We start from the raw sequence: 27,060 nt of genomic DNA on the forward strand, positions 1-27,060 counted from the left end.
AATGGCTGCTTCACCTCAAATATCTCTGGTAGGAACGTTGTGTGTGTGGATAAATGTCTGCATCCAGAAAAAAGGTATTTTCTGTGTATTTTCACAGCTACCAGCCCTAGGAACCTCAGGGATTTTCAGGATTACAGATCTGATGTGCTGGGATAGATTTTTAGGATGTTTTGGGGGAGCTGGAGGGTTGCAGAAGTGCTGCAGGGATGGAAGAAGAATTTTCCTTTTTCTCCCCATGTTCAGGAGTGCAGAGGACACAAATTGCCCCTGTGCTGGGTCCTGACAGCTTCCCTGGGACTGGGGGGAGGCGCAGCAGGGAGAAAAACCAAATATCAGAATATCAGTGCTGGGGTGGGAGGAGAGACTTCCACTGTCTTCCACCCCTCTCTTATGGCTTGTACAGATTGTGGAGGTACTTAAAAGTCAGAAATGATCCAAAAAACCAGAAGAGAATGACTTATGAAAGGTCAGAGCAGCTCTAAAACTTGCACACTTCATGAGAAGGAGAATTGTTGTTCCTCTCCTTTGAGTGCGTCACAAAGAGCGGGGGAGAGGAAGACACAAAAAAATCTACAAAAATTCACGAAAATTCACGAAAATCTACAAAAATTCACAAAAATTCATGAAAATCTACACAAATCCTGAATTTCAACAGTTCTTTTCACCCATGCCGGGCCAGCAGGCGGATCACCTGTCAGCAGAGCAGAGCTGGGGCAGAGCTGAGCCCAGAAATGAGCGCTGCTGGCAGATTTACAGCTCCACTTTTCTGACCTTTGCTTCCTTCCCCCAGCAGGAACAGTTTCCTGCTGTGCTCCTGGGAGAGGGCAGGGATGGACCAGGGAGCGCTCCTGGGGTGTGTTCAGTGCCCTGAGCCAGCACTCCATGGGAATATGAGATTCTGCACGAGCAGGGACCCTGAGGAGGGCAAATGTCTGCACAAACCCCCTGGCAAAGCTGAGGAGCAGGGCTGGGAAGTGTTAACGGGGTGGGGAGGAAAGGGGCCACTGAGACATGAACTTAAATAAATAAATATTAATTATATAAACCTAATAATAATAAAAATATATAGTTAATAATTATAAAAACTTAAATAAATAAATATTGATTCTATAAACTTAATGATAATAAAAATATATAGTTAATAATTATATAAACTTAAATAAATAAATAAAATAATTAATAATCATATAAACTTAAATAAATAAATAAATAAATAAATATTTAAACTTAAATAAATAAATAAATATTTAAACTTAAATAAATAAATAAATAAATAAATAAATAATAAAGGAATTTAGGGATTTTGGAGGAGCTGAGGTTTTAGTTAGAGATAAGCTTTACTGGAGTTAATTGAAATCAATGGGTAGGCCCTGATGAAGTTAAGAGTTAGCAGTTAACTAATAATTGATTGCTTGGCAACACAATGCTGGGTTAGCTGGGTTTATAATGAAGAATATAGAAACTGATAAATGGCTTTTAGGAGCATAAGACAATTGTGGCCTCCTCTGTTCTGAAACCAAGTGAAGATGGGGAATGGGAGTTCTACCAAGGGTTCATTTGTCAGATTTGCATTGAAAAGGCAGAAAGGCCAGAACGAGGAAGACTTCATTTACTTCCTCATTTTGGGACCCCTCCCCATGAAAGGGACCACTGACCCATTTCAAGGAACAAACTACACATGCTTAATGGCTTTTGAACTAATTATCATACAAAGCAGGGAATGGGATGTACCAAAGTTATGAACCTGTATTTGTATTTTGGGTATTCAATACCTGTATAGATAAAAGGGCTCTGTGATCACCTGTAAATTGAGGTGTGTATTTGGGAGCTATCCCACAGTAAACATCCACTTTGTTAACTTTAAAATGTTAGAGAGTTTTTGTCCCTCACAGTTGGATATCAGTATTAGATCAATATCCATATTCTTTAATAAATCACCACGTGTGCTGAATAATAAGAAATAAATTATGAATTAATAAATAAATTATAAATAAATAACGAATTAATAAATCCCAGTGTGCTGAACCAGCCCTGGGGCGGGCTGTGCTCTGCAGCTGGCTGGGAGCTCCCAGTGCCCATGGCCACCTCCACTTCTCTCTTTGTGCTTCCCCAAAGCTCTGCAGAGGTGTCCCCTGGCACAGGGAGCCTGCTGGGGCGACAGAGGAGCCCACAGGGACTCAGGAGCCTCCTGAAAGTCAAGCCCAGAGTTAATTCAGTGCTCACTGCAAGCTTTGAGCAGTGCCAGCAGAGCACAGCACCCTCTGAGGCCTGAGGCCTGGGTTGCTTGGGTGTGCACACGTGCAGAGTGGGGAAATGATTCTGTCCTTAACCAGCTTGCTCAGGGAGGCAGAAACAAAATATTCCTTTACTTCAGACCGTGCCATTCACTGGGATCAATGGCATGTAAATGTATGTTTAGGGCTTCCTTAAATCAGAACCTGCAAACCCCAACAGATCCCATTCAGCCACCAGCACGGGACAATCACTGTCACCAATCGCTGCCAACGTTTCCACCTTCCCTTCCCAGCCTGGCCTCCTGACCATGTAAATGTGTGTTTAGGGCTTTCTTAAATTAGAACCTACAGGTCTTCTCTGCAAGCCCCAACAGATCCCATTCAGCCACCAGCACGGGACATTCATTGTCACCAATCGCTGCCAACGTTTCCACCTTCCCTTCCCAGCCTGGCCTCCTGATCAGCTGCCAATCTCCTGGCCAGGCTTATCACCTTTCCAGAGCTGCCTGGGATATCAGCAGCACACAAGGCAGGCAGGAAAATCAATGCTTGCAAAGGCTGCTGAATGCAAGGGAACGATTCCTCTTCAGAGGCCAGACAAAGGGAAGCTCTGATGGCCATTGATTTTTGAAGGAGAGGAGCTGCGTCTTTGGCTGGGCTTGAAAATGAGTTGTTTAAAGGTAAAGGAAAAAAAAAATAAAAATCCCTGCTGGCTCAGGGCAGGTGATTGTGGCTGTGGATGAGGAGAATTGAGAGGGGCTGTGCTGCAGACACAGAAGTGCTCTGCCGTGAGAAGCGAGACGGGGAGAGCTGATAACGAGAATGAAGAACTTCCTTTGATTAGTGCCTCTCATTTCCTATAATACAATCTGCATCTTGAAAGAAAGCTCTTGTGCTGGTTGTTAGATCCCCCTGCCTCCTCCACGTGGTTAGAAGATCTTAAGCTGCAGCATTGAAAGAGAAAGGTTAACCTGAACCAGGTAGAATATAAACCTCTATTTTTGAATTATAAGATGAATTATAACACCACAGGTACAAGAGGAGCCAGTTCAGATATGCAGCCAAATAAAGTGCAGAACTTGGCTGTGGGAGCAGCCAAGACAGTGCTGAGAGAATCACCAAGGAGGGGATGGAATTATTGTCTGGATGCCTGAATACTCTTTAAAATCTAGCCCCAAACCACCACTGAAAAGAACTCCTGAATTCCTAGGTTCTGTCAGGCATCCCATCCCAGGCTGTGTGCACAAATGGGACTGGGGATTTGGCCTTGGACAAGGGGCAGGCTCACGAGGCAGGAGCAGGTGCGGATTTTGGATGCTCCCATTTCAGCCGTGGAAGGGTTTTGGAGGAGGGCAGGGTGCACCTGGCAGAGCTCACACACGCCTGCTCTGCCACGTGGAAACCCGAAAAAATGACAGCCAGTCTGGGAAACAGAAGCTTCATCCTTCTGTCCTTGCACTCCCCTCGCTGTGGAGGGGGATGGCGATAACGCTTCTCACCCCGCTGATGGCAGAAAGGCTGCTGGAAATTTCTGTGCCTTCCTCACCCCGCCGTGAAGGCAGAACAGCCACAGCTCCTCCGGGGCAATGCCTGTGCCCAAACCCTGCTCCTCCACCAGGAGCTGAGGGCACAGCAGTGAGCAGAGCCAGGGCATGGAATTGCACATTTCAGCCCAAACAGGATGCGCCAACACAGCGGAGAAAAACCCTCCCTGATCAACACCCCGGAAATGAAATGAGATAAGAGAATTGAGAAGCTCTGCTCACAGTAACACCAAAGGGCTCCCAGCAGAGTCCACCCTGCACTGGATTGGAAACAAAATTGTTCCAAGGCTGTGCTGAGTGACCCCAGAGCTTGAGCAGCACCTCAGAATCCTCTGTCACCAAAATCCATCCTGGGTTCCTCACCTGAGGCGGGTCACATGTGGGGAACTGGGAGCATTCCCTCTGCCCAACTTTGCCCTAAACTCCAAAAATCACAGGAATATTTATCCCTTAAACATCCCAGCTCCCAAACCTGGCTGGGATGCTGTGCTTATTCTCTGCTTGTTTTACCACCACCACCACTACGAAAGCCACAATTTTCAGGATTTTCCTTGCAACCAAAGATTTGTCTCCTCTTTGACTCACACCTTGAAGACTTTGCCCCAAACTCCAAAAATCACAGAAATTTTTATCCATTAAACATCACTCAGCAGGTCCCAAACCCGGCTGGGATGCTGTGCTTATTCTCTGCTTGTTTTATCTCCACCACCACCACCACAAAAGCCACATTTTTAATGAATTTTCATTGCAACCAAAAACTTGTCTCTGCTTTGACTCACACCCTGAATACCAAAAATGACAGGAATGTTTATCCCTTAACCATCCCTCAGCAGCTCCCAAACCTGCCTGGGATGCTGTGCTTGTTCTCTGCTTGTTTTATCTCCACCACCACCAGCACAAAAGCCACAATATTCAGGAATTTTCACTGCAACCAAAAACTTGTCTCTGCTTTGAGTCACACCTTGAAGCAAAGGGACAATTATCTAATCACAACACTCAATCCCGTTTTCGTAAGCTCATCTAAATTGTTCAGCTGCTTCAGATCCTTCAGTGATTAGAGAGATATTCCACAAATAAACTCTCTGCGTGCTCCTGGCACTCAGAGCTACCGTGCTGCAAGCAAGGGGAAGATAAAGCAGCATGGAGAAAGGATTGCTTCCTCACTATCACTCACATCCAGCCTGAGAAACCACAAAATTTCATGTTTATTACTGAAATGAAAGTCACATCAAAAGTCCTGCAAGATTTGGGGATGTGCTGCAGCAAAACTGAAATAATATCCAGTGGGTGGAGGGTTGAGGTGGATGCCTGGAACAGCAGCTAATTTCCACCTAAGAGCACATTTTGGGGTTATTTATGGCCTGATGGCAAATCCAAACCACCCAGTGCTGCCAGAGCCTCTCTTTGTGTCCTCAGGCAAAAACCTTAAAATGCTTTCATGCTCAGGGAGGTGCTTAATTCACAGAGACACTGAGCATCCCTCAGCCAAGACTTCCCAGAGTGGCTGCTGGCTTCAGCTCATCCCTCCTGGACTTCCACAAAGGCCTTGGCTTCCAGACACAGCAAAGCCCTCAGAAATTTTTAGCTCCTTTCAGTGAATAAACCCAAGCCCCAGCAGCACAACTTCCTCCCGTGTGCTGCTAAGTTAGATTTGTAGGGGATTTTTTCTTTTGGTGATCCAAGGAGGGATCCTGCCCTTTTTGTGGAACCCTGTCCTTTTTGTGGAATCCTGCCCTTTTTGTGGAATCCTGCCCTTTTTGTGGTCCAGACACAACTCCCGTGCCCCATCCCTGTCACAGCTCACATCTTTGATGGATTTATCCTCCAGAACACGTCTGAGTCAGGGAGTTACTGCCCTCCTGAAGCCAAGAGAAGGCAGCACCCTGCACTTCTGGAGCCAGGGAAGATGTTTTTTCTCTGCACTGGTGGCTCAGTTGTGTTGCTCGTTTCAGCTTCCTGTGAGATCTGAGAAGGTTTTCAAGTGACTTTTTGCTGTCAGAAACGATAAAACAGCCCCGTGAGTGTCCTCCACACTCCTTCAAAGGTATGAGAGGATTTTGGGTGCTCTGGCACTCCCTGCTCTCATCCCTCCCCACGCCTGCTGTTCCAGATTGCAATGCAAGATGTTTTCTGTTACCCTCTGTATGGCAGATTATCTTCTGTCAAGTGGGCAGTTTGCCTTATCTCTCTCTGAGTGATCACAATCACTCCTCCCTCTGGGGGCACACCTGCTGATAACAGCTATGGAATGTCCCTGCATGGCTGATAAGAACTACAGCATCCCATTGGCAGATGTGAGCCCAGAGGGAGGAGCCAAGCATTCCTACCTGGATATAATCTGGAGATTCTGGAACACCAGCCAAGCATTCCTACCTGGATATAATCTGGAGATTCTGGAACACCAGCCAAGCATTCCTGCCTGGATATAATCTGGAGATTCTGGGACACCAGCCAAGCATTCCTGCCTGGATATAATCTGGAGATTCTGGAACACCAGCCAAGCATTCCTGCCTGGATATAATCTGAGATTCTGGAACACCAGCCAAGCATTCCTGCCTGGATATAATCTGGAGATTCTGGAACACCAGCACGGCTTCTGCACTGGATTTCCCAGAGGAACAGCAGCTGCCTCTTGCCCTGGATCTCCAGAGGCAGAGACTGCACCTTTCTCCAGGATCCCTGCTCCAGCAGAACCAGCCCTGGCACTGCAGGAGGGCTGAGCCACAATTCCAATGGTTCTGCTGCCAACAGCCTGACCCACAGGGTGTCAGGCTGGGTTCTGACTCTGGCAGTGTTGGTTTAGTTACTGCATTGTTTATTTTATCCTTTCATTTTCTTCCCATTAAAGAACTGTTATTCCCTGCTCCCATATTTTTTGCCTGAGAGCCCCTTAATTTAAAATTTATAACAATTCAGAGGGGTGGGGAGGGTTCACATTCTCCATTTCAGGGGAGGCTCCTGCCTTCCTTAGCAGGCACCTGGCTTTGCAAACCAAGACACCTGCAGAGCCCCCCTGGCTGTGAGGAGGGGCTGAGGTGACATCTCTGCCATCCTTCTCCCCCAGAACAAGCTGCTGACAGCAATCCTGTAAAATTCCTGAGCTGTCATGCAGGGAAATCCCATGGCACCTCAGCTCCTGCTCCTCTGCTTGGAGAAGCAGCAGTGGCAGCAGCTCCAGGAGGATTTGATCTGCATTTGTCATGGAGATTGGTGGGGGGTGAGCAGAGGGAGGAAATATTAAGACGTGGCAATCCTGTCCCCATGCTTTGTGATCCCAGGATTTACTGCCAAACCCAGCCCTGCCAGCCTCCCTCAGGCTCTTTGGGCCTTCCTGTGAAAAATTCCTCATCTCCCCCCTCCTGCTATCACATTTTCTCTGGGCGGCCTCGGCCCTGCCCTTTGAATGTTCCCTTTGCAGCAGATGGGGCTCTCTGAACACGCAGAAGGAGCAAAGAAATCAGCAGCTGCTCCCTGGAGCTGCCCAGGAGGAGATGGAAAAGGATCTCAGCAGTCGCTGTGCCCTTGGTCAGGCTGAGTCACAGCAGAAACCTGGCAGGACACAGCCAGGGTGAGGAGCAAATTCCTCCACGTGGGAGGCACTTCCAGAGGAGTTCCAGGCTGTGCCAGAAACTCCTGCAAGTCCAGAAACTGCCAGAAAAGCTGGCGAATTTCAGCAGGAATATGTGAGTCCAGCTGAATCTCAGGCACACCCCGCACTTCCAGCACCTCATCCTATCCCCAGGAATTCCCAAGGGCTGGAAGTGTTTTGATCTCAGTGAGGATGAGCAGCTTTGGGGCAGGAAGATGGGGAAGATGCATTGATCCCAAAATCAGGGAGTTTGTAGGGAGTTAAATCCTCTCTGTGAGCAGCTTTGGGGCAGGAAGATGGGAAAATGCATTGATCCTCAAAATCAGGGAGTTTGTGGGGAGTTAAATCCTCTCTGTGAGCAGCTTTGGGGCAGGAATCAGAGGAAGATGGGAAAGATGGGGAAGATGCATTGATCCCCAAAATCAGGGAGTTTGTGGGGAGTTAAATCCTCTCTGTGAGCAGCTTTGGGGCAGGAAGAGGGGAAAGATGCACTGATCCCAAAAATCATGGAGTTTGTAGGGAGTTAAATCCTCTTTGTGGGCAGCTTTGGGGCAGGAAGATGGGGAAATTGCATTGATCCCCAAAGTCAGGGAGTTAAATCCTCCCTGTGATAGCTTCTTTGGGAAGCTGGGTGGTGAAATTAAGAATCCTATGAAGGCTGACCTTTCCATGCAAGTAGAGAATTTTATCTCTGGGGGAAAGCGGGCAATACCAGGGGGGAGCAGGTTGTTCTCCCCCTGCCAATCACACTCTTTTCACCAGATCTAAGCAACACTTTAAAATCCCCCCCTAGAGCTGGGTTAAGGTTGGTGTGAGGGGTTCTGATTGTGCAGAGCCCCACCCAGACCTCATCAGGGATGAACTGATGGCTGGACAGGACAAGGGATGGGTCTGGAAGGAGCATCAGCTCCTGTGCCTTCACCCACTCTGGGGCCCTTCTTGCCTCACCCTCTGCTCTGCTTGGCTGATGTGCCTGAGACTCAAATAATCAGGGTTCCCATGGATCCAGCTGCCTGGAAAAGCAGGATTCTGTGCCTGGAAAAGCAGGATTATGTGCCTGGAAAAGCAGGATTATGAGCCTGGAAAAGCAGGATTCTGTCCTTGGAAAAGCAGGATTATAAACCTGGAAAAGCAGGATTCTGTCCTTGGAAAAGCAGGATTATGAGCCTGGAAAAGCAGGATTATGAGCCTGGAAAAGCAGGATTCTGTTCTTGGAAAAACAGGATTATGAGCCTGGAAAAGGAGGATTATGAGCCTGGAAAAGCAGGATTATGAGCCTGGAAAAGCAGGATTTTGTGCCCCAGCTCCAAGCAGGAAGCTGGAGTCATTATTTATAAAATACTCCATTTCCCCAACACATAAATGTGCTGTGAAACACCTGAGGTTTGTATTTTCCCTCCCGGAGGCTTTGGCGCTGACTCTTTTTATGCTCAGGCCGTTTTTGCACTCCCTGAGTGGTATAAAATACCCATTTCTCTCAAGGAAGCTTTGCCAGCAGTGGAAGTTGGGTTATTTCTGGGGAAGATGCTCAGCTGCTGTGTGTTATTATTGCTCCAACAAAGGCAATGCTGCTGGGCTGATTTGCACTCCTGGAAGGCTTTGCCCCTCAGAACATGAATGCATTTATGACACAGCTATGAAGGGACTGTGAAAGGAGCAGAAATGTGATTTGGAAGGTGCAGCTGTAAACTCCATTTGCTGCCAGGCTTGCTGCTGTTGCCCATGTGAGTAAGAACCAGCTCCAAATCCGGGTGAGCTGGGGATTTCTCTGAATGGAGCCTGGGAGAACTGGCTCATCCCCGGCTAATTTATTGTGAGCTGACGCCTCCTGGGGCCTGGCAGGCTCCTCTCAGGAGGAGCCATCGATTGTGAGGCAGAAATCCAATATCCTTGTGGAAGAAGGGAGCAGGACACCATTGACACCGCTCAGAGCTGCAGCTCTGCAGAGCCCTTTGTCCCCAGTGCGTGGCAAATGTTAATTCAGGTGCCCTCTCTGGCATCAGGGGCCACCATGCATTGTCTCAAGCTGCGTTTTTCTCTCTGGAAAACGGGAGTGGTGTTTATCTGGGAGAAGCTGCTCCTCATGCAGCTGTGGATTTACCCAGCAATGGAACTCCCTGGGGAAAAAGGGGATTTTGGGAGGCAGTGCTGGGATCAGGGCCTGGCTCCTCCCTTCCTTCTCCCCATCCTCCCCTCCAGGGGCTCTTTCTGGCTCCTTTCAGAGTCAGCTCCTGGAGCAGGGAGGACGTTCACCTTTCCTTCTTATGGTACAGAAAAATCAGATTTCTGCTCACAGGGGGAAACGAGCACAGGGGTTTCACCTCAGCTTGAAATTTGCATCACGAAAGTGCAAAACCGGGGTGAAATGGGGAACAGCTCAGAAGGAAAACAGCACAACCTCATCTGTTTCAGCTCTTCCCAGTGCCATTTAATGCCTGGAAATGTTTGGGGCATCTTGGTCTCAGCCATTCCAGTGTGTGCCCATCCCATTGATGGGGTGAGTTGTGGAGGAACTGGCTGGGTTTCATTGAGCACAGGGGAAGGAAAACAGTCATTTTTACACATCAGGGGATGAGAAATCTCCCTCCACCACCCCCAGCTCTACACTGGCAAGTGATGTCACAGTCAGCAGCCCCAAGTGATTAATCCTGCACAGTCATGGGGAGCAGAGCACCACCAGAGCTCCATGGAAGGGTGAAAAGCGGCACTTGCCTCGTGTGTAATGGTGCAGGGGTGATGGGTGGGAGTGAAACTCAGTTAAATCCTCTCTCCCTGCCAGGCCGTGGGTGTCTGTGGGAGTTCCCAGCCTCTGGGTCTGGCACAGAGGGCGACACCCCAAGGTTTGCTCAGCCCCAGCATTCCCAGGGGGTTCTGCTGGCAGGGATTGGCCTGCAAGGAGCTGCCAGTGCCACAGCTCAGCCCCCAGGGCACAGATTTGGTGTCTGGGGAATGCACAGACATCAAACACATCTCCCCTCCCTCATTCCAGCCTCAATTTATAATTACTGGTTTAAATTTTACTCCAATCCTGACCACACCTGGCAGATTATTGCCATACCTGCACATGCAGCTCTGTTTTTTGGGAATCTTTGTGGGAAATGGGAATTCTGAGGCTTCCCAGGGAATGGAGGAGCACTCCTGCTCCCAGGGGTGTGAGGCTGGTGTCTCAGCTCTGTACCACGAGTTGTGGGTGCTCAGGAGCACCTCAAGCCCCACCTTTTGCTGCTGGGACTTGCTAAACTTCAGGGGAAATGTTAAGAGTGGCTTTGAAGGGACAGCACCCGATGAACACGGACAAGAGGTCCAAGGGCTCTCAAACACTGTTTCCGCAGGCTCTCAGCTGCTTTGCTGTGGCAATTCCAGCAATTCCCTCAATTTCTCACTGGTTTTTTTTTTTCCCCTCCACTTTTCTGCTGTCCAGCTTCAGCCTTTGTGCACCACCAGGCAGCACAGAACGTGGTGGGGACAGAAAAACCCAGGACTCTTTTTTCTTTTTCTTTTTCTTTTTCTTTTTCTTTTTCTTTTTCTTTTTCTTTTTCTTTTTCTTTTTCTTTTTTCTTTTCCTTTTTCCTTTTCTTTTCCTTTTTCTGTGTTTCTAGAGGGGCTTGATGCCTTGAGAAGGCTGGCCTAGAGCAGAGGCTGAACAGAGTTACAGAATAAAGCAGGGATTTATTCAAAGGCCTCCATGGATGCACCTTGGGCAGCACAAGAGCCCAACCAGGGCTGCACCCAAGATGAACCAAAATGGTCCCAAAATGAACTCAAGGTGAACCCAAAATGGCCCCAAAATGAACTTAAGATGAACCAAAATGGTCACAAAATGAACCCAAAATGGTCCCAAATGAACCCAAGGTGAACCAAAATGGCCCCAAAATGAACCCAAGATGAACCAAAATGGTCCCAAATGAACCCAAGGTGAACCAAAATGGTCCCAAAATGGACACAAGAGGAACCAAAATGGTCCCAAAATGCACGAGCGCTCCCGGGGTCTCTCCCTTGGATCAGTTCTGCTCCATTTGCATCTTGCAGTTCATTGTCCCATTCCAGCTTTAGCCCCTGCAGTCCCATCCTTGTTTTTCTCTCTCCAGCCCACGGTGTTTGTGCTCTTGGGCTGAGATTTGGATCATTTGTCCTTGGTGCCCAGCTGGAGCAGGAATTGTTTTGTGTCCCTGCTCTGTGCCCAGAGCTCAGCATCCTCTGATGTGAGCCCAGACCCACACACTAAAGCAGCACAGAACCTGAAAAACATAAAATCCAAAACCTGAGGCATCAGGCTGAGGGAGCCCTGGCGTGGCAGTGCAGCCCATTGTGGAGCACAAAGGCTGCAGAGAGCCCTGGAGCTGGAATCCAAATCTCTGTCAGCTGCTGAGGCACAGCTCCTTTGATGACGCTGCTTGTTGGGGATAATTAGGCTGGTGCACACAGACACACACACGGATGTCTCTATTCTTCCTGCAGTTGCACTGCACATGCTGTGCATCCATGATGAGCTCTTAGTTAAAACCCAGGGCAGTGTTGTCAACTCTGAGAGCCCAAATTCAGTTTCAAAAGTGACTTAAAAACACTTAAGTGTCCTCAGCAGCCAGCAGAGTTAGCAGTTGATACAGTTGACATTTAAAAGCACCATGGTTTTTGAAATTTATCCTTTCCTTTCCTTTCCTTTCCTTTCCTTTCCTTTCCTTTCCTTTCCTTTCCTTTCCTTTCCTTTCCTTTCCTTTCCTTTCCTTTCCTTTCCTTTCCTTTCCTTTCCTTTCCTTTCCTTTCCTTTCCTTTCCTTTCCCCCCTGACTTCTGCCCCTGCTCCATAGGAAAGTGGCACCAATAATCCAGGGATGAACTTCCAGAGGGCTTCACAAGAGGCAGAATTCTGCAGGAAACAGCCCAACACGCTGCCACTGCCCAAGGGGGGAAGGAAAATCAGCATTTAATGCCAACAAGGCTCCATTCAAACATGCTGGATACCTGAAATCCCTGACCTGAAATCCAGGACTTCTCCCTGCCACTCTTTGTCTTGAGAATCTCACCAGTGCATTTGAGCTGGCTCCTGACAGTGCTATCAGGTCTGGAGATAGGTGAAGAGAAAGAAAAAGGGATAAAAAAAGAGATAACACTGATATCTGCATCCCTCTAAGCTGATAGGAAGCTTGAAAGGGAATTGCATCCTAAGGATCAAGTTTTAAACTGCCTGGGGCTTTGGCATGGAAGGCTCAGGGCAATTTTTCAGGCTCCCTCAGTGACATGGGAGGTCTGGGTTGCACTTTCTGAGCTCCTTCCTGGAGCAGAGGGCAGGATCAAGTTCAGGACCTTGGCTCCGAGACAAGGAAATCATCAGAGGGCCGGAAGCCCAAGGAAATGTTTTCTTGTCACCGTGTAATTTTAATACCAAAACAAACCAAGTGCTCGGGGAGCAGGAAACGCTCTGACATCTCTGTCAGCCTTTGCCAAAGTCAGCCAGCCTTGAAAAGCTCATCTGAGCAATGCAGGGAATGCTGGCTGAGCCAGGACCTCTCTGCACATGGCGATGCTGCTCCAACACCCAAACGCCGGCTCCCAGTGAAGTGTGGGGTGTGCAGGCACTACAGAGGAGTTTGCTCCTTGTTTTCCTCCCTGAACACACCCACGAGCTCCTTCTCTGGGCCAGCAACTCCTGCAGGGGCTCCCTGGCCTTGGCTGGGCAATCTCTGTGCAGGGGTGGCACAGACATCTTTTATGGAAAGTCCCTTTCCTTAGGATTTTGTTCCTCCTGAGAAGCTGAGAGGCCTCAGGAACAAAATGCAAACAATGGTTATCTGCTGCTGTGGAATGCAACAGGTGCATCTGGGATTGGGCTCATGTGGTTGTTTCTAATCAATGGCCAATCACAGCCCAGCTGGCTCGGACTCTGTCTGAGCCACAAACCTTTGTTATCATTCTTTCTTTTCTATTCTTAGCCAGCCTTCTGATGAAATCCTTTCTTCTATTCTTTTAGTATAGTTTTAATATAATATATATAATAAAATAATAAATCAGCCTTCTGAAACATGGAGTCAGATCCTCGTCTCCTCCCTCATCCTCAGACCCTGTGAACACCAGCACACAGGGGTGCTCTGTCCTTAACCTCTTTCCTCAGAAACCTTTTCCCTGTGGATATCAGCCCCGAATATCTGATTGTTCCAGGGCTCCCAGCCATCAGGTTTGATTAATGGCACTTCTGTGTCCCTTTGATTAATGGCACTTCTGTGTCCAGCATCCTGAATCACTGAAGAGGTAGCACCCAGCCCTGCTGCTGCCATCATCACTTTACAGAGTGATCTTATCACAGAAATGCCTCCTTTGATAAGAGGTTTCCCTTCCTCTGAAAATGTTGTACCATGTCATGGAAATAGTTGCTGCATTAAGTCTTGTCATGAATGAACTGAAACTCCACAGATTCAGGTGCAAGTCTCAGCTTAACTGTGGGTTTGATATCTGAGCTTCTCTGTGCCTCAGTTTTCAGATTATAGAGTGGAAATAAAGAGCCCTCTGTGGTTTATCACTTGAGATCTCCAAAGTAAGGAGCTGTCCCATGGAGAGCCCCCCAGCCCAAACACACTGGAGCCACTGGCCCCGACCAACCTGAATCCTGCAGGAATCATCTCAGTCCCACAGCAGAATTCTGCACTCAAGCCAATAGAAAATAAAATAAAATAAAATAAAATAAAATAAAATAAAATAAAATAAAATAAAATAAAATAAAATAAAATCCATGTGGAGAGCAGCCCTGGACCGAGTCCCACATGGATGTTCCTGCAGCTCCCCCGAGCACCTCCCTGGCAGCTGCTGCCTTATCTCCCTGGCCCTGTCCTGCAGACCTGTTGGATCCCCTCCAGCACAGACGGACAGAACAGTTCAGGGCTGACCCAGGAACTGCAAAACACAGCCCAGAGCAGCTCAGTGCTCAGCCTGCTCCAGTCCCATCCCCTAAACCCCCACGGGGGCACAGAGTCACTTGTGCAAGCGACTTCCCAGAGCAGCACCTCCAGAGCTCTCCCTGTCACCTTCACATTCTCTGAACAATCCCATCTTTGCCCAGCATTTTCTCCTGGGAAGCTGAGAATCCTCAGAGAAAAAGGAAAACAACAATTATCTGATTTGCCTCTCCTGTGTTTTGCTGCTTTGGGATGTGGTGTGGACATTGTCTACCCAACAGGCGATTATTTCATTTGTTCATGTGAATTGTTTCGTTTGGTTTGGTGATTGTTTGGTGATCATTTCATTTTCATTTGGGATTGTTTTCATTTGGTTTCATGTGAACTGTTTCATTTGGTTTGGTGATTGTTTGGTGATCATTTCATTTTCATTTGGTGATTGTTTGGTGATCATTTCATTTTCATTTGGTGATTGTTTCATTTGGTTTCATGTGAATTGTTTCATTTGGTTTGGTGATTGTTTGGTGATCATTTCATTTTCATTTGGTGATTGTTTTCATTTGGTTTCATGTGAATTGTTTTGAGTCATTGGCCAATCACGGCCAAGCTGTGTCAGACTCTGAAGGGAGAGTCAGGAGTTTTCATTAATATCTTTTAGCCTTCTGTCTGTATCCTTGCTCTGTTCTTTAGAATAGTTTTAGTACAGCATTCTTTAATATCATGTAGATCATAAAATAACAAATTAGCCCTCTGGGAACATGGAGTCAGAGTCATCATTCCTCCCTGCCATGGGGGTCTCTGAAAATCCCACATTCCCCCTGTCACCACTTGGAAACAGCTCACAGACCCTTCCTGGGCACCCTGTGCTCACAAACACCCATGGCCAGGGCTGGAAATGGAAGAATTTTGCTCAGATGGCTCCATCCAAGCCCCAGACTCCCTGTCCCGAGCACTCAGCACAGACAGAGCTTCAGGGGAAGCTTTTCCCTGAGCCCTTGTGGCTAAAACACCTGGATTTTCCATCCAGGATTTCCTCCAGGGCTGCTAAACTTGGAAATCCCCTCCAATGGAGCCTCCCAAGCTGCTGCTTCCAGCAACATTTCTGTCCATCAGCTCCTTCCCTTGGGATGGGGTTTCCCTCCACGCCCTGGGCCAGCACCAGGCACGGGGAATCAGGAAAATATTTCAAATTTGTTTCCCAGTAAAAATCCTGGGAATCAGGAAAATCCTTCAAATTCATTTCCCAGTAAAAATCCTGGGAATCAGGAAAATATTTCAAATTTGTTTCCCAGTAAAAATCCTGGGAATCAGGAAAATGCTTCAAATTCGTTTCCCAAAAAATCCTGGGAATCAGGAAAATGCTTCAAATTCGTTTCCCAGAGAAATCCTGGGAATCAGGAAAATCCTTTAAATCTGTTTCCCAGTAAAAATCCTGGGAATCAGGAAAATCCTTCACCTTTGTTTTCAGAAAAATCCTGGGAATCAGGAAAATACTTCACATTTGTTTCCCAGAAAAATCCTGGGAATCAGGAAAATCCTTCACCTTTGTTTCCCAGAGAAATCCTGGGAATCAGGAAAATCCTTCACATTTGTTTCCCAGAAAAATCCTGGGAATCAGGAAAATCCTTCACCTTTGTTTCCCAGAAAAATCCTGGGAATCAGGAAAATACTTCACCTTTGTTTCCCAGAAAAATCTTTTAAATTTGTTTCCAGAAAAATCCTGGGAATCAGGAAAATCCTTCAAATGCTTGGGCTCAGGTGGGGTTTGGAGCTGGTTTTGGGCTGGATCTCTGCACAGGATGAATTCCAGCCAGGAATATTTGCAGCAAACAAACACCCTGAAGGCAAAGCTGGGAAAGGAAGGGAAGGAAACCACTTAAAAAACGAAAATTATGAGCAGCACTTCACTTCCACACAGTCATTTCCCAAATCCAGCTCCAGCCTCGCCGTGCTGAAATCCTGTGATGTTGCTAAGTCTGTTACTAAGCAAAACAAGTCTTAGCAGGCTAAAATCCCTTCCAAAACACCAGAGAACTGAGCTTCATTTCTTCAACAATAACGAAACCTTTAATGCTTGTAAATTCTCCTCCTTTCTGAGGAGGCAAATCCTGGTTGTACCCAGGTCCAGGGGAATTAACTCCTCCTCATGGACACAGTTAAACCCTTTTCCAGGCCCAGACCGGGGGAAGGAAGATCTTTTTAGTTTTGGAAAGCTTCGCCACCTGTGTCATGTCCTCTGCTTATCAGAGGCAGCAGAGTGACAGAAAAAGCAAAATATCTCTAATTTAAGTGTTCTGGTTGTGGGCAGTGATTTACCCAGCCTGAGTAATGGCAGGGACCAGGGAATTATCTTCATTTTCTTAGGCCTGGATCTCTTCTGAAACAGCATCTCAGAGCTGTGCCTTGAGCTCAGACTTGTGTGCAGCAGCTGGAACATCTTGAATTTTATCCATTTATATATCCATGCATTATATCCATTTATATATCCATTCTGTGAACCCAGAATTAAAAGGAAAAAAAAGCAGGATTAATTCTTTTTCCTCATGCTAGAACTTTAACTGGTTTTGAGGACGTTTTGGGGGAGTTTAAAGGCTGACATGAAACTTCTAAAACTTGCAGATCCTGGAGCCACATTGATTTCTGCACCATGCAGGACAAATAAGTTTCAATAATTCAAGTTTGGTCAAAGGTCTTCTTCCATCCTGAATGAAACTGCAGTCCATCACTAATTTTTTTTTTTTTCAATTTTAGCCTTTTATAGACACATTATGGATTTTTTTATAATTGCTTCTACAGGCATAGGAGTTGTAAGTGATCCCCTGTGGTTTTGATGGCCTGTAAATTACTTTGTGCTTTTCTTCTCTCTGCTCTCAGGGTTATGCAGGGATTATAAACAATAGTGAGAGGTGCTGGCAGGCAGATTGGATGACAATTAGGTGGAACCACTGATGGGAAATTCATAACAAGATGATAAATAATATTTTAGGGCAACTGGGAAATATTATTTGTATGAAACCTCTTTCTGGAAGAATCCTGCTGCTGTGTTTTAGGGCATTGAAGCACTGGGAGTTTGAGTAGGCCTTTGTGTGAACAAGGGTAAAATGTTTTCCTTGGTGCCCAAAGTGCGAAATCGGATTTTTAACCTCACCTTTGCCTTCCTTGCCTGCCACAATCAGAAACTCCTGGGGGTAGGGACACCAGACAGGACGTAATCTAATGGGCTAATTGCAAAATAAAATAATAATAATAATAATAATAATAATAATAATAATAATAATGATGATGATGATGGCTGTGTGCTGGCAGGAGCCAGCAGGGCAGAGCAGCAGCTCCTGGTGATGGTTCAAAGGGATGACACCACTGTGCTTGAGCAGTGCCATGCTCAGGTAGAACCTTCCAGAAGGGGTTTGAACTTCACCCTGTGATTCAGAGGAGCCCTGAGCTGCAGCTGGTGCTGGGGAGAAGGAAAACAGACAGAGCTGTGCCAAAAAATTCCTCAGAGAGGGGAACGGGGAAAACCCCAAAGGTCTCAGCGTGAGCTGTGGGACGCTGGATCAGTGCAGACCCAAAACTGCAGTCCCAGCTCAGCTCAGAGGGGAAGGACACGTCCTGAGAGGGAGCCTTCACCCCAGTGCCCCATAAACCACCTGTGGGATGGACAAACAAAGGCTTTTTAAGAACCTCTTGCAGTTTGGCACTTGCTACCTGACATCCCCTCTTGGTTCCGGCCTGCCTCAGCCCAATTTCTGCCTTAACTGAGCCCCCAGCAACACCTGGAGATCACATTTAGCCTTTCACCTTCGATTATTTTAAACAATTTCTGCCTTAACTGAGCCCCCAGCAACACTTGGAGATCATATTTAACCTTTCACCTTCGATTATTTTAACACCTACAGGGCAAGGCCAGGCGCTGTGAGCCCTGCCCAGGGCCTCACTCCTCAGTGCCCCCTGGAAATGCAGATTGCAGCCCTGGGACCCTGTCCCTGTCCCCAGGCAGTGCCCCCAGCTGCACCAGAGAGCCAGGAGGCAGTGCTGGTGTTTGGTGACATGCCTGACAGACTTGTCTGACAACTTGGAGGTTTGTTTTGCATAAGCCACCCAAACAGATGGTCACCACTTTTAAGTACCAGCCTGGCTCGTGTTTGTGTGCACAGAGCTGAATTCCCAATTTCACTGAAATCTCATTTCACTGAATTCCCATTTCTCTGAATTCCCATTTCACTGAAATCCCATCTCACTGAATTCCCATCTCACTGAATCCTCATCTCACTGAATTCCCATTTCTCTGAATTCCCATCTCACTGAAATCCCATCTCACTGAATTCCCATCTCACTGAATCCTCATCTCACTGAATTCCCATTTCTCTGAATTCCCATCTCACTGAAATCTCGTCTCACTGAATTCCCATTTCTCTGAATTCCCATTTCACTATAATCCCATCTCACTGATTTCCCATTTCACTGAATCCTCATCTCTACTGAAATCCCATCTCACTGAATTCCCATTTCTCTGAATTCCCATCTCACTGAATTCCCATCTCACTGAATTCCCTGCTGGAGCTGTGGCTTTGGGGCAGCAAAACACAGGTGGGAAAGTTTTGGGGGAAAACTCACAAGGGCTTTAAGGCTACTTCTCCCTACCATCTCTGGAGGAAGATGATGATTTTATGTCCCTGGCATCTTGGCATTCTCATTCCCTCATCCAGAGAAATGCTGAGAGTTAAAAATCATTTTCTGGCCCTTTAGGAAATGTCCTTTTGCCATGCACTCCTCTCTCTCAAGCTCCCAAACCTCTGCTCCATCCTCCTCCTACCCTTGGTGGCACCACTTGGATTTTAATGGGTTTATTTTCATTTTGCTTCTTGCGTGGATTTTAATGATGAATTATCTGTAGCACTTCCAGCAGGGTGGGACAGGGGCACTCACTGCTCCTTCAGATGGGATGGGTGGTGTCTGTCCCAGCAGAGAGCTGAGCTGTCCCACAGGGTCACCCTGAGCTCAGTACAGCTTTGCCCACCTGCCCGATTGTATTTCCAATAAGTACTTTTTGCATTTAGGGATATTTTGCTCATTTTTATGGCTTGCTCCTTGTGTTTAACCTCCTCTGCTCTGCTGCATTGTCACACAGGGTTATCCTGAGCTCAAGACAGCTTTACCCACCTGCCTGGCTGCATTTCCAACAGGAACTTTTTGAATTTAGGGATATTTTACTCCTTTTTCTGGCTTGCTGCCTGTGTTTAACCTTGTTTGCTGAATTGTCACACAGGTTTATCCTCAGCTCAGTACAGCTTTACCCATCTGCCTGATTCTATTTCCAATAGGTACTTTTTGCATTTAGGGATATTTTGCTCATTTTTCTGGCTTGCTCCTTGTGTTTAACCTCCTCTGCTCTGCTGCGTTGTCACACAGGGTTATCCTGAACTCAAGACAGCTTTACCCACCTGCCTGATTGTATTTCCAGTAAGTACTTTTTGCATTTAGGGATATTTTACTCCTTTTTCTGGGGGCCTGTGTTTAACCTTGTCTGCTGCATTGTCCCACAGGGTTATCCTGAACTCAATATCAATACAGCTTTTCCCATCTGCCCCATTGCATTTCCAATAGGTACTTTTTGCATGTGGGGATATTTTGCCCATTTTCCTGGCTTGCTGCCTGTGTTTAACCTCCTCTGCTTTGCATGATGAAACAATGAGTGCATTTTAACAAACGCCAGAGCTTTTTTGGGCAGGAATGTGGCCCACAGACACAGCTCCTGAGTCAGGTGAGAGCAGGGCTGCCTGGCAGCCTTGATGGCACTGTTGTGCAGGTAAGAACCACTTTCATTCATAGGATCAAGCTGATTTTTGTTTTAATTCCAGCTCCACTGAAAGATACACATCTTTTTTTTTTTTTTCCCAACCATCTTTTCTCCCAGCCGAGCTAAGCATGAAGTCACCGCTCTGCCCTGCTCTTCATTTGCATTCACTGTGTCTAAAAGCTGTGTGCTGATCTCAGTAGATAACTGACAGCCAGAAGGAGTGCAAAGCAGCACCGTGCAAAACAAAAATAAGATTTCCTGCATGTGCTGGTGCATCCATGCAATCCCACGGATCCACAAGGAACATATGCCCTTAAACTGCATGTGCCTGTCTATATTTATATATATATATATATATATATATAAAAAATCTGTGACAAGACAAGCTGCAAAACCCCGGAGTTCTGATGGGTATCAACAACAAACTGAAAACTTAGGGAGATCAAGGAGCCGTCCCGATCCCCACCGGTTTCATTTGCATCCCAAAGCGAGCGCTCCCACCTCAGGAGCCGCTGTTCCCTCATTAAGTTGTCATTAGTTTGCTGCCTGATTAATTTAAAGCCTAAGCACACACAGGGCGTGAATCGGGCAAGAAAAACCGAACCGCTTCGGGCTACGGGTGGAAATTAACTTCGGGTGCTCCGCTGCTTTTAGGGTGATTTGTACACGGCTTAAAGCAAATCCCCGGGTGTCCGAGCTAAAGCGATTTCAGTTGGGGTGGCAAAAACTTCTGGTGCCTCCCTGGCGATCCCAAACTTCAGGACAGGGACCCGGAGTGCCCGGGGCTCCTGCCTGGCCGGAGGAGGCAAGCGGAGCATCCCGAGGGTCCTACAGCATCCCCGGGCCCCGGAGAGCATTCCCTGCTCCGGGAGAGCATTCCCTGCTCCGGGAGAGCATTCCCTGCTCCGGGAGAGCATCCTCTGCCCCGGGAGAGTATTCCCTGCCCCGGGAGAGCATTCCCTGCTCCGGGAGAGCATTCCCTGCTCCAGGAGAGCATTCCCTGCTCCGGGAGAGCATTCCCTGCTTCAGGAGAGCATTCCCTGCTCCAGGAGAGCATCCCCTGCTCCGGGAGAGCATTCCCTGCTCCAGGACAGCATTCCCTGCTCCGGGAGAGCATTCCCTGCTCCGGGACAGCATCCTCTGCCCCGGGAGAGCATTCCCTGCTCCGGGAGAGCATTCCCTGCTCCAGGACAGCATTCCCTGCTCTAGGAGAGCATTCCCTGCTCCGGGAGAGCATTCCCTGCTCCAGGACAGCATCCTCTGCTCCAGGAGAGCATCCCCGGGCCCCGGGAGAGCATTCCCTGCTCCAGGAGAGCATTCAGTGCTCCGGGACAGCATCCTCTGCTCCGGGACAGCATTCCCTGCTCCGGGAGAGCATCCCCTGCTTCAGGAGAGCATTCCCTGCTCCAGGAGAGCATTCCCTGCTCTAGGAGAGCATTCCCTGCTCCAGGAGAGCATTCCCTGCCCCGGGACAGCATTCCCTGCTCCGGGAGAGCATTCCCTGCCCCAGGACAGCATTCCCTGCTCCAGGAGAGCATTCCCTGCTCCAGGAGAGCATTCCCTGCTCCGGGAGAGCATTCCCAGCCCCAGGAGAGCATTCCCAGCCCCAGGAGAGCATCCCGAGCTGTCCGGGCCGTTCTGAGAGGGCATCCCCAGGCCGTATCGCCCCCAGCCCGGGACAGCATCGCGCTGCATCCCCTCGGTTCTGGGAGCGCATCCGCCGCTGCCGGGAGAGCGTTCCCCGCTTCCCTCCGAGAAGGCATCTCCGGGCCGCCTGGGGAGCGCATCCCCTCGCAGCCGGGGAAGCGTCCTCTGGCAGCCGGGAGAGCATTTCCCAGTGCCAGGAGAGCATCCCCTGCTCCGGGAGCGCATTTCCCGCTGTCCGGGCCGCTCTGGCAGAGCATCCCCGTGCTCCGGGAGTGCATCCTCCCTCTCCAGGAGTGCATCCCCCTCTCCGGGAGCGCATTTCCCTCTCGGCAGAGCATCCTCCTTCTCCTGGAATGCATCCCCTTCTCCGGGAGCTCATCCGCCTCTCCGGGAGCGCATCCCCCTCTCCGGCCGAGCATCCCCGCCTCTTCCCGGGCTGGATCCCCGTTTCCCCGGCTCTCCCTCCCCGCGTCCGGCCCCGCTCCTCTCGAGAGCAGCGCAGCCGAGCGGCGCCCGCCGCGTCTCCGCCTCTCCCCTCTCGATGAAACGCGAGAAAAGAGCAGAAAAGCCCCGCGGGGCAGCGACTCACGCCCGTGCTTTGGGGAAGCCCATGGAGAGCAGGATCTCCAGCGAAGAGCCATGTTTGATGGTCCCGGCGCGGTGCTGGCGGCTCCGCCGGGGGATGACTTTGCTGTAGAGCTCCTCCCGGGCGGCCATGGCGAGCTGGGCCATCAGCGCGCTGCCATCGCCGCCCGCGCTCGGCCATGCACGCCAGGGGCTGGGGACAGCGGCGGGGACAGCCACGCACGGCCGGGGAGCCGCGGCGACACCGCCCACGGCCGGCCGGGGAGGGAGGGGAGGGAGGGGAGGGGAGGGGAAGGGAGGGAGGGGAAGGGAGGGAGGGGAGGATGCGGGGAGCGCAGCCGGGATGATGCCCCCGCCCCGCCGAGGGTGGGTGGGGGATGCGCGGGAGCGGGCGGGAGAAAGGAAGGTTTCCTGAAATAATAAAAAAATAAAAAAAATTAAAAATTAAATTAAAAAAAAAGGAAAAAGAAAGCACGTGCACGCGCGGTTTGGTTTTCTTTTTTTTTTCCTTTCTTTTTGTTTTTTGGGGTTTTTTTTGTTTGTTTTGCCTTTACTATGGTCGTTATGTTCATTTATTTATTTATTTTGGGTGTGTTTTTTTGGTTCGTTTTGCCTTTATTAGAAATCTGTTAGTTATTTTAATTATTTATTTGTTTGTTTATTTTTGTTCGCTTTATTGTAATATTTTTTGCTTTTATTTGTTTGTTCATTTATTTATTTATATATAGAATTTCTTTCTCTTTCTTTCTTTCTTTCTTTCTTTCTTTCTTTCTTTCTTTCTTTCTTTCTTTCTTTCTTTCTTTCTTTCTTTCTTTCTTTCTTTCTTTCTTTCTTTCTTTCTTCTCCCTCCCTCCCTTCCTTCTCCTTTCCTTTCCTTTCCTTTCCTTTCCTTTCCTTTCCTTTCCTTTCCTTTCCTTTCCTTTCCTTTCCTTTCCTTTCCTTTCCTTTCCTTCCCTTCCCTTCCCTTCCCTTCCCTTCCCTTCCCTTCCCTTCCCTTCCCTTCCCTTCCCTTCCCTTCCCTTCCCTTCCCTTCCCTTCCCTTCCCTTCCCTTCCCTTCCCTTCCCTTCTTTCATTTTTTAGGAAATCCTTTCTGTGATCCCAACCAAACTCCACAAAGGGGGGGGGGTCAGGACTCTCCAGGTTCCCTCTGCCACTTCCACTGTCATGGAAAGGGTTGGCTTGGGATAACCCAAACAGAAATCCCATCCATCCCATCCCATCCCATCCCATCCCATCCCATCCATCCCATCCCATCCTAATCCATCCCATCCCATCCCATCCCATCCATCCCATCCCATCCCATCCATCCCATCCCATCCCATCCCATCCCATCCCATCCCATCCCATCCCATCCCATCCATCCCATCCCATCCCATCCATCCCATCCATCCCATCCCATCCCATCCCATCCCATCCCATCCCATCCCATCCATCCCATCCCATCCCATCCCATCCATCCCATCCCATCCCATCCCCATCCCATCCCATCCCATCCCATCCCATCCCATCCCATCCATCCCATCCCATCCCATCCATCCCATCCCATCCCATCCCATCCCATCCCATCCCATCCATCCCATCCCATCCCATCCATCCCATCCATCCCATCCCATCCCATCCCATCCCACCCCATCCCATCCCACCCCATCCCATCCCATCCCCATCCCCATCCCATCCCATCCCATCCCATCCCATCCCCATCCCATCCCATCCCATCCCATCCCATCCCATCCCATCCATCCCATCCCATCCCACCCCATCCCATCCCATCCTAATCCATCCCATCCCATCCCATCCATCCCATCCCATCCCATCCATCCCATCCCATCCCATCCCATCCCATCCATCCCATCCCATCCATCCCATCCCATCCCATCCCATCCCATCCATCCCATCCCATCCCAATCCATCCCATCCCACCTCCCACTGTCCCAGGCTGCTCCCAGCCCTGCCCAGCCTGGCCTTGGGCACTGCCAGGGCTCCAGGGCAGCCCCAGCTGCTCTGGGAGTTCCATCCCAGCCCCTGCCCACCCTCCCAGGGAACAATTCCCAATTCCCAGTGTCCCACCCATCCCTGCCCTCTGGCACTGGCAGCCATTCCCTGGCTCCTGTCCCTCCATCCTTGTCCCCAGTCCCTCTGCAGCTCTCCTGGAGCCCCTTCAGGCCCTGCCAGGGCTCTGAGCCCTCCCTGGAGCTGCTCCTGTCCCAGCCTGGCTCAGGGGGCTCCAGCCCTGGATCAGCTCCGTGCTTTCCCTGGAATGGCTCCAGCAGCTCCACTCAAGGATCTTTGTGCTCACCTGGACGTGGCTCAAGGCAAAACACAGAGCTGTGCTCCAAAGTTTTTACCTCATCCTTGTGCTCCCCTCCCTGCAGTTCCTGTGGGCTGGGTGGGACAGATATTCCTGCTTTTCTCCTCATTCTGTTTCAATTCATCCTCCTCATCCTTCTCCTTTTCCTTTTTAAATTTTTTTCCCTTGACTTTCCCTTTTTTCCACTTTTCCTTTCACTTTCAAGGCCAGGCAGACCCTGCTCCTGCAGGCCCAGTGCAGAGCAGCCTGAATCCCCAACCCTGCCAGCAAATAAAAACCCATGAAGAGGCATTTTTAAAAATAGTTTATGTCGGGGAAGGAAATCAATACTGGCAATGACAAATCTATCAGTGCAGTTGTTATTATTCCCATTAGGGGAAACCAACAGCCCATTTCCATTTTGTTGTATCAATGAAGGGGAAAAAATAATTCCCCTCCCAGCTCCCTGCTCGTTCTCCTCCTGTGCCAGGAGATTTTTCTGCCTCTTTATCCACAGGAAAAAACCATCCCTGAACTGAGGATCCCATGGAAATTCCAGCTCCAGAAAGACACAGCACAAAAAAACCAAAACCAAACTAAAAAAGTGCTTCTTGTTCCTCTCTTAAAATCACTTTTAACTCCTCTGATGTTGCTGAGGTTCTTTAATTTGCTCTCACTATTAATTGGCAAGGACTTCATTAAAGCCAGAGGGTGAAATGAATTTAGCTGTGGATTTCAGCTGTGAAATCAGGATCAGGCACCCAATCCACTCCAATTTAATTCAGGGGGAGAATTAAGGCCATTAATAACAATATTTTCTGTTCCATTTTAACACAGGAGGAGAATTAAGAGTATTAATAACAATATTTGTGCTCAAATTTGGATTGCTGGAGCCCCCAGAAGGGTTTGGCACCCATGAACTCATTCCAGCCTCGCTGGGAGCACCAGGAAGACCCAGGAGGAGAAATAAAAACCCCAAATTAATCCTGATCCCACCTTCCCATCTCCCTGGGGAGAGCAGGGATCTGCAGCCAGCAGAAAACGTTTGGATTTCTCTCCCTGGGCCTCCCTCCTGTGCTCCAGCTGAATTACTCAAGCAGGAAATAACAATAAAAATGAAATTTGCTCTGGAGGCAGCTCCCAGGGACTCTGCCCAGATGGGAACCTCTTTGCTCTGCCTGTGACAGATCCACACAATAAATTCAAACAGGAATAAATCCACATTAGGGAAGGTGAAATACTGAACTTGGTTTGGTTGGATGAGCTGCTGCATCAAACAAGGAACAGAAATAGGATTTTTTTTTGTTTTTGTTTTATTTTTTTAGGTGAGACTGGCTGGAAATTATTTTCCAAGCCTGCCAAGATCACGTCCTCGGAACTTTAATGTCCCTGCATTGGATCTGGCTGGGCTTTTTTACATGGAAACTTTATTTTTTTTAGGGAAAAAAATGTGGTTTTTTCTACCCCCAGCTATCCAATGTGTGCCTGGAAATAAAGCTGCCACCCACCTTTTTTTTTCTTTTTTTTGATTGTAAGCTGAAAATGAAAGCTGTCACAGTGATCAAATAGGGAAAGGGAAGAAAGTAAAAGTAGAAAGCCAAATATAAAAAAAAAAAAAGGAGAACACCCAGAAAAATGTGTTGCAGCCTCTAAAATTATCAATAATTGCAGCAAAATAATCAAAATATACAAAATGATTTGGCTTTGTATGAAAGCTGTGATATTCAGTTTATTTAAAATGCTGTCAGATTTTCACAGAGAACGTTTCTGGTTTGGTTTTTAATTCATTTTTGTTTTCACATGGCCTTGTGTTGCTGGCCTGATCCCAGATATTTCTATTTGTGTTCACTTATTGCTGCTCACCATTCTCCTGTTTAGGGCAACAACTTTTGGGTGCCCAAAGCAACAAAAAGAGCACAAATTCCTGCCCCAAGAGCCTTGGCTGTGTCCTCTGGGAAATTCTAAATTTTCCTGGGTGAACTCCAATTCTAATCCCTTTACCTACAGGAAAATGCATTTTTAGGGGATTATTTTTATTATTATTTTTGTATAATTAGATTTATTTATTTCATTATTTATATGCATAATATATAAATATAAGCTATAAAAATAATATATAAGATATTATATATTATATATTATATATTATATATTATATATTATATATTATATATTATACATTATATTATACTACATACTATATTATATATTGTATATTGTATATTGTGTTATATATTTATATTTATATTTTACTTATTATTTTTATTATTTTAGGGGATTTTTTAATTGTTGTTTTTTTTATTTCTCTTTCTGGGGTGAAGGCAAAATTGAGGGGGGAGAGTTTTAAAAAGCCAGGGAGGGGGGATTTCCATAGGAAGAGCTCAGGTTTCTGAGGAATTTGAGCCAAATGTAGGGGGTTTTTTAGCCAAATTTAGGGATTTTTTGAGCCAAATTTAGTTTATTTTTTTTTCCCAGCCTGATGCTCCCTCC

The 27,060-nt window shown here is 47.9% G+C and overlaps 1 protein-coding gene across 2 annotated transcripts in view; it reads right to left on the reverse strand.

Moving 5' to 3' along the window:
- UBASH3B (ubiquitin associated and SH3 domain containing B) overlaps positions 1 to 22,663 on the reverse strand; it is an 83,111-nt gene extending 60,448 nt beyond the window's left edge. Inside the window, exon 1 of one of the 2 annotated variants that reach the window (XM_071449771.1) lies at positions 22,287 to 22,663. In XM_071449771.1, the coding sequence (XP_071305872.1) occupies positions 22,287 to 22,429 (143 nt within the window). In that variant the 5' untranslated portion in view covers positions 22,430 to 22,663. The remainder of the gene's footprint in view (positions 1 to 22,286) is intronic. The other variant, XM_071449772.1, reaches the window with a different exon arrangement.
- Between the last annotated feature and the right edge of the window lie 4,397 nt (positions 22,664 to 27,060).

The sequence above is a fragment of the Agelaius tricolor genome, unplaced genomic scaffold (assembly GCF_023055355.1).
Source record: "Agelaius tricolor isolate 1412-34295 unplaced genomic scaffold, bAgeTri1.0.p SCAF_29, whole genome shotgun sequence".
Lineage (NCBI taxonomy): Eukaryota > Metazoa > Chordata > Aves > Passeriformes > Icteridae > Agelaius > Agelaius tricolor.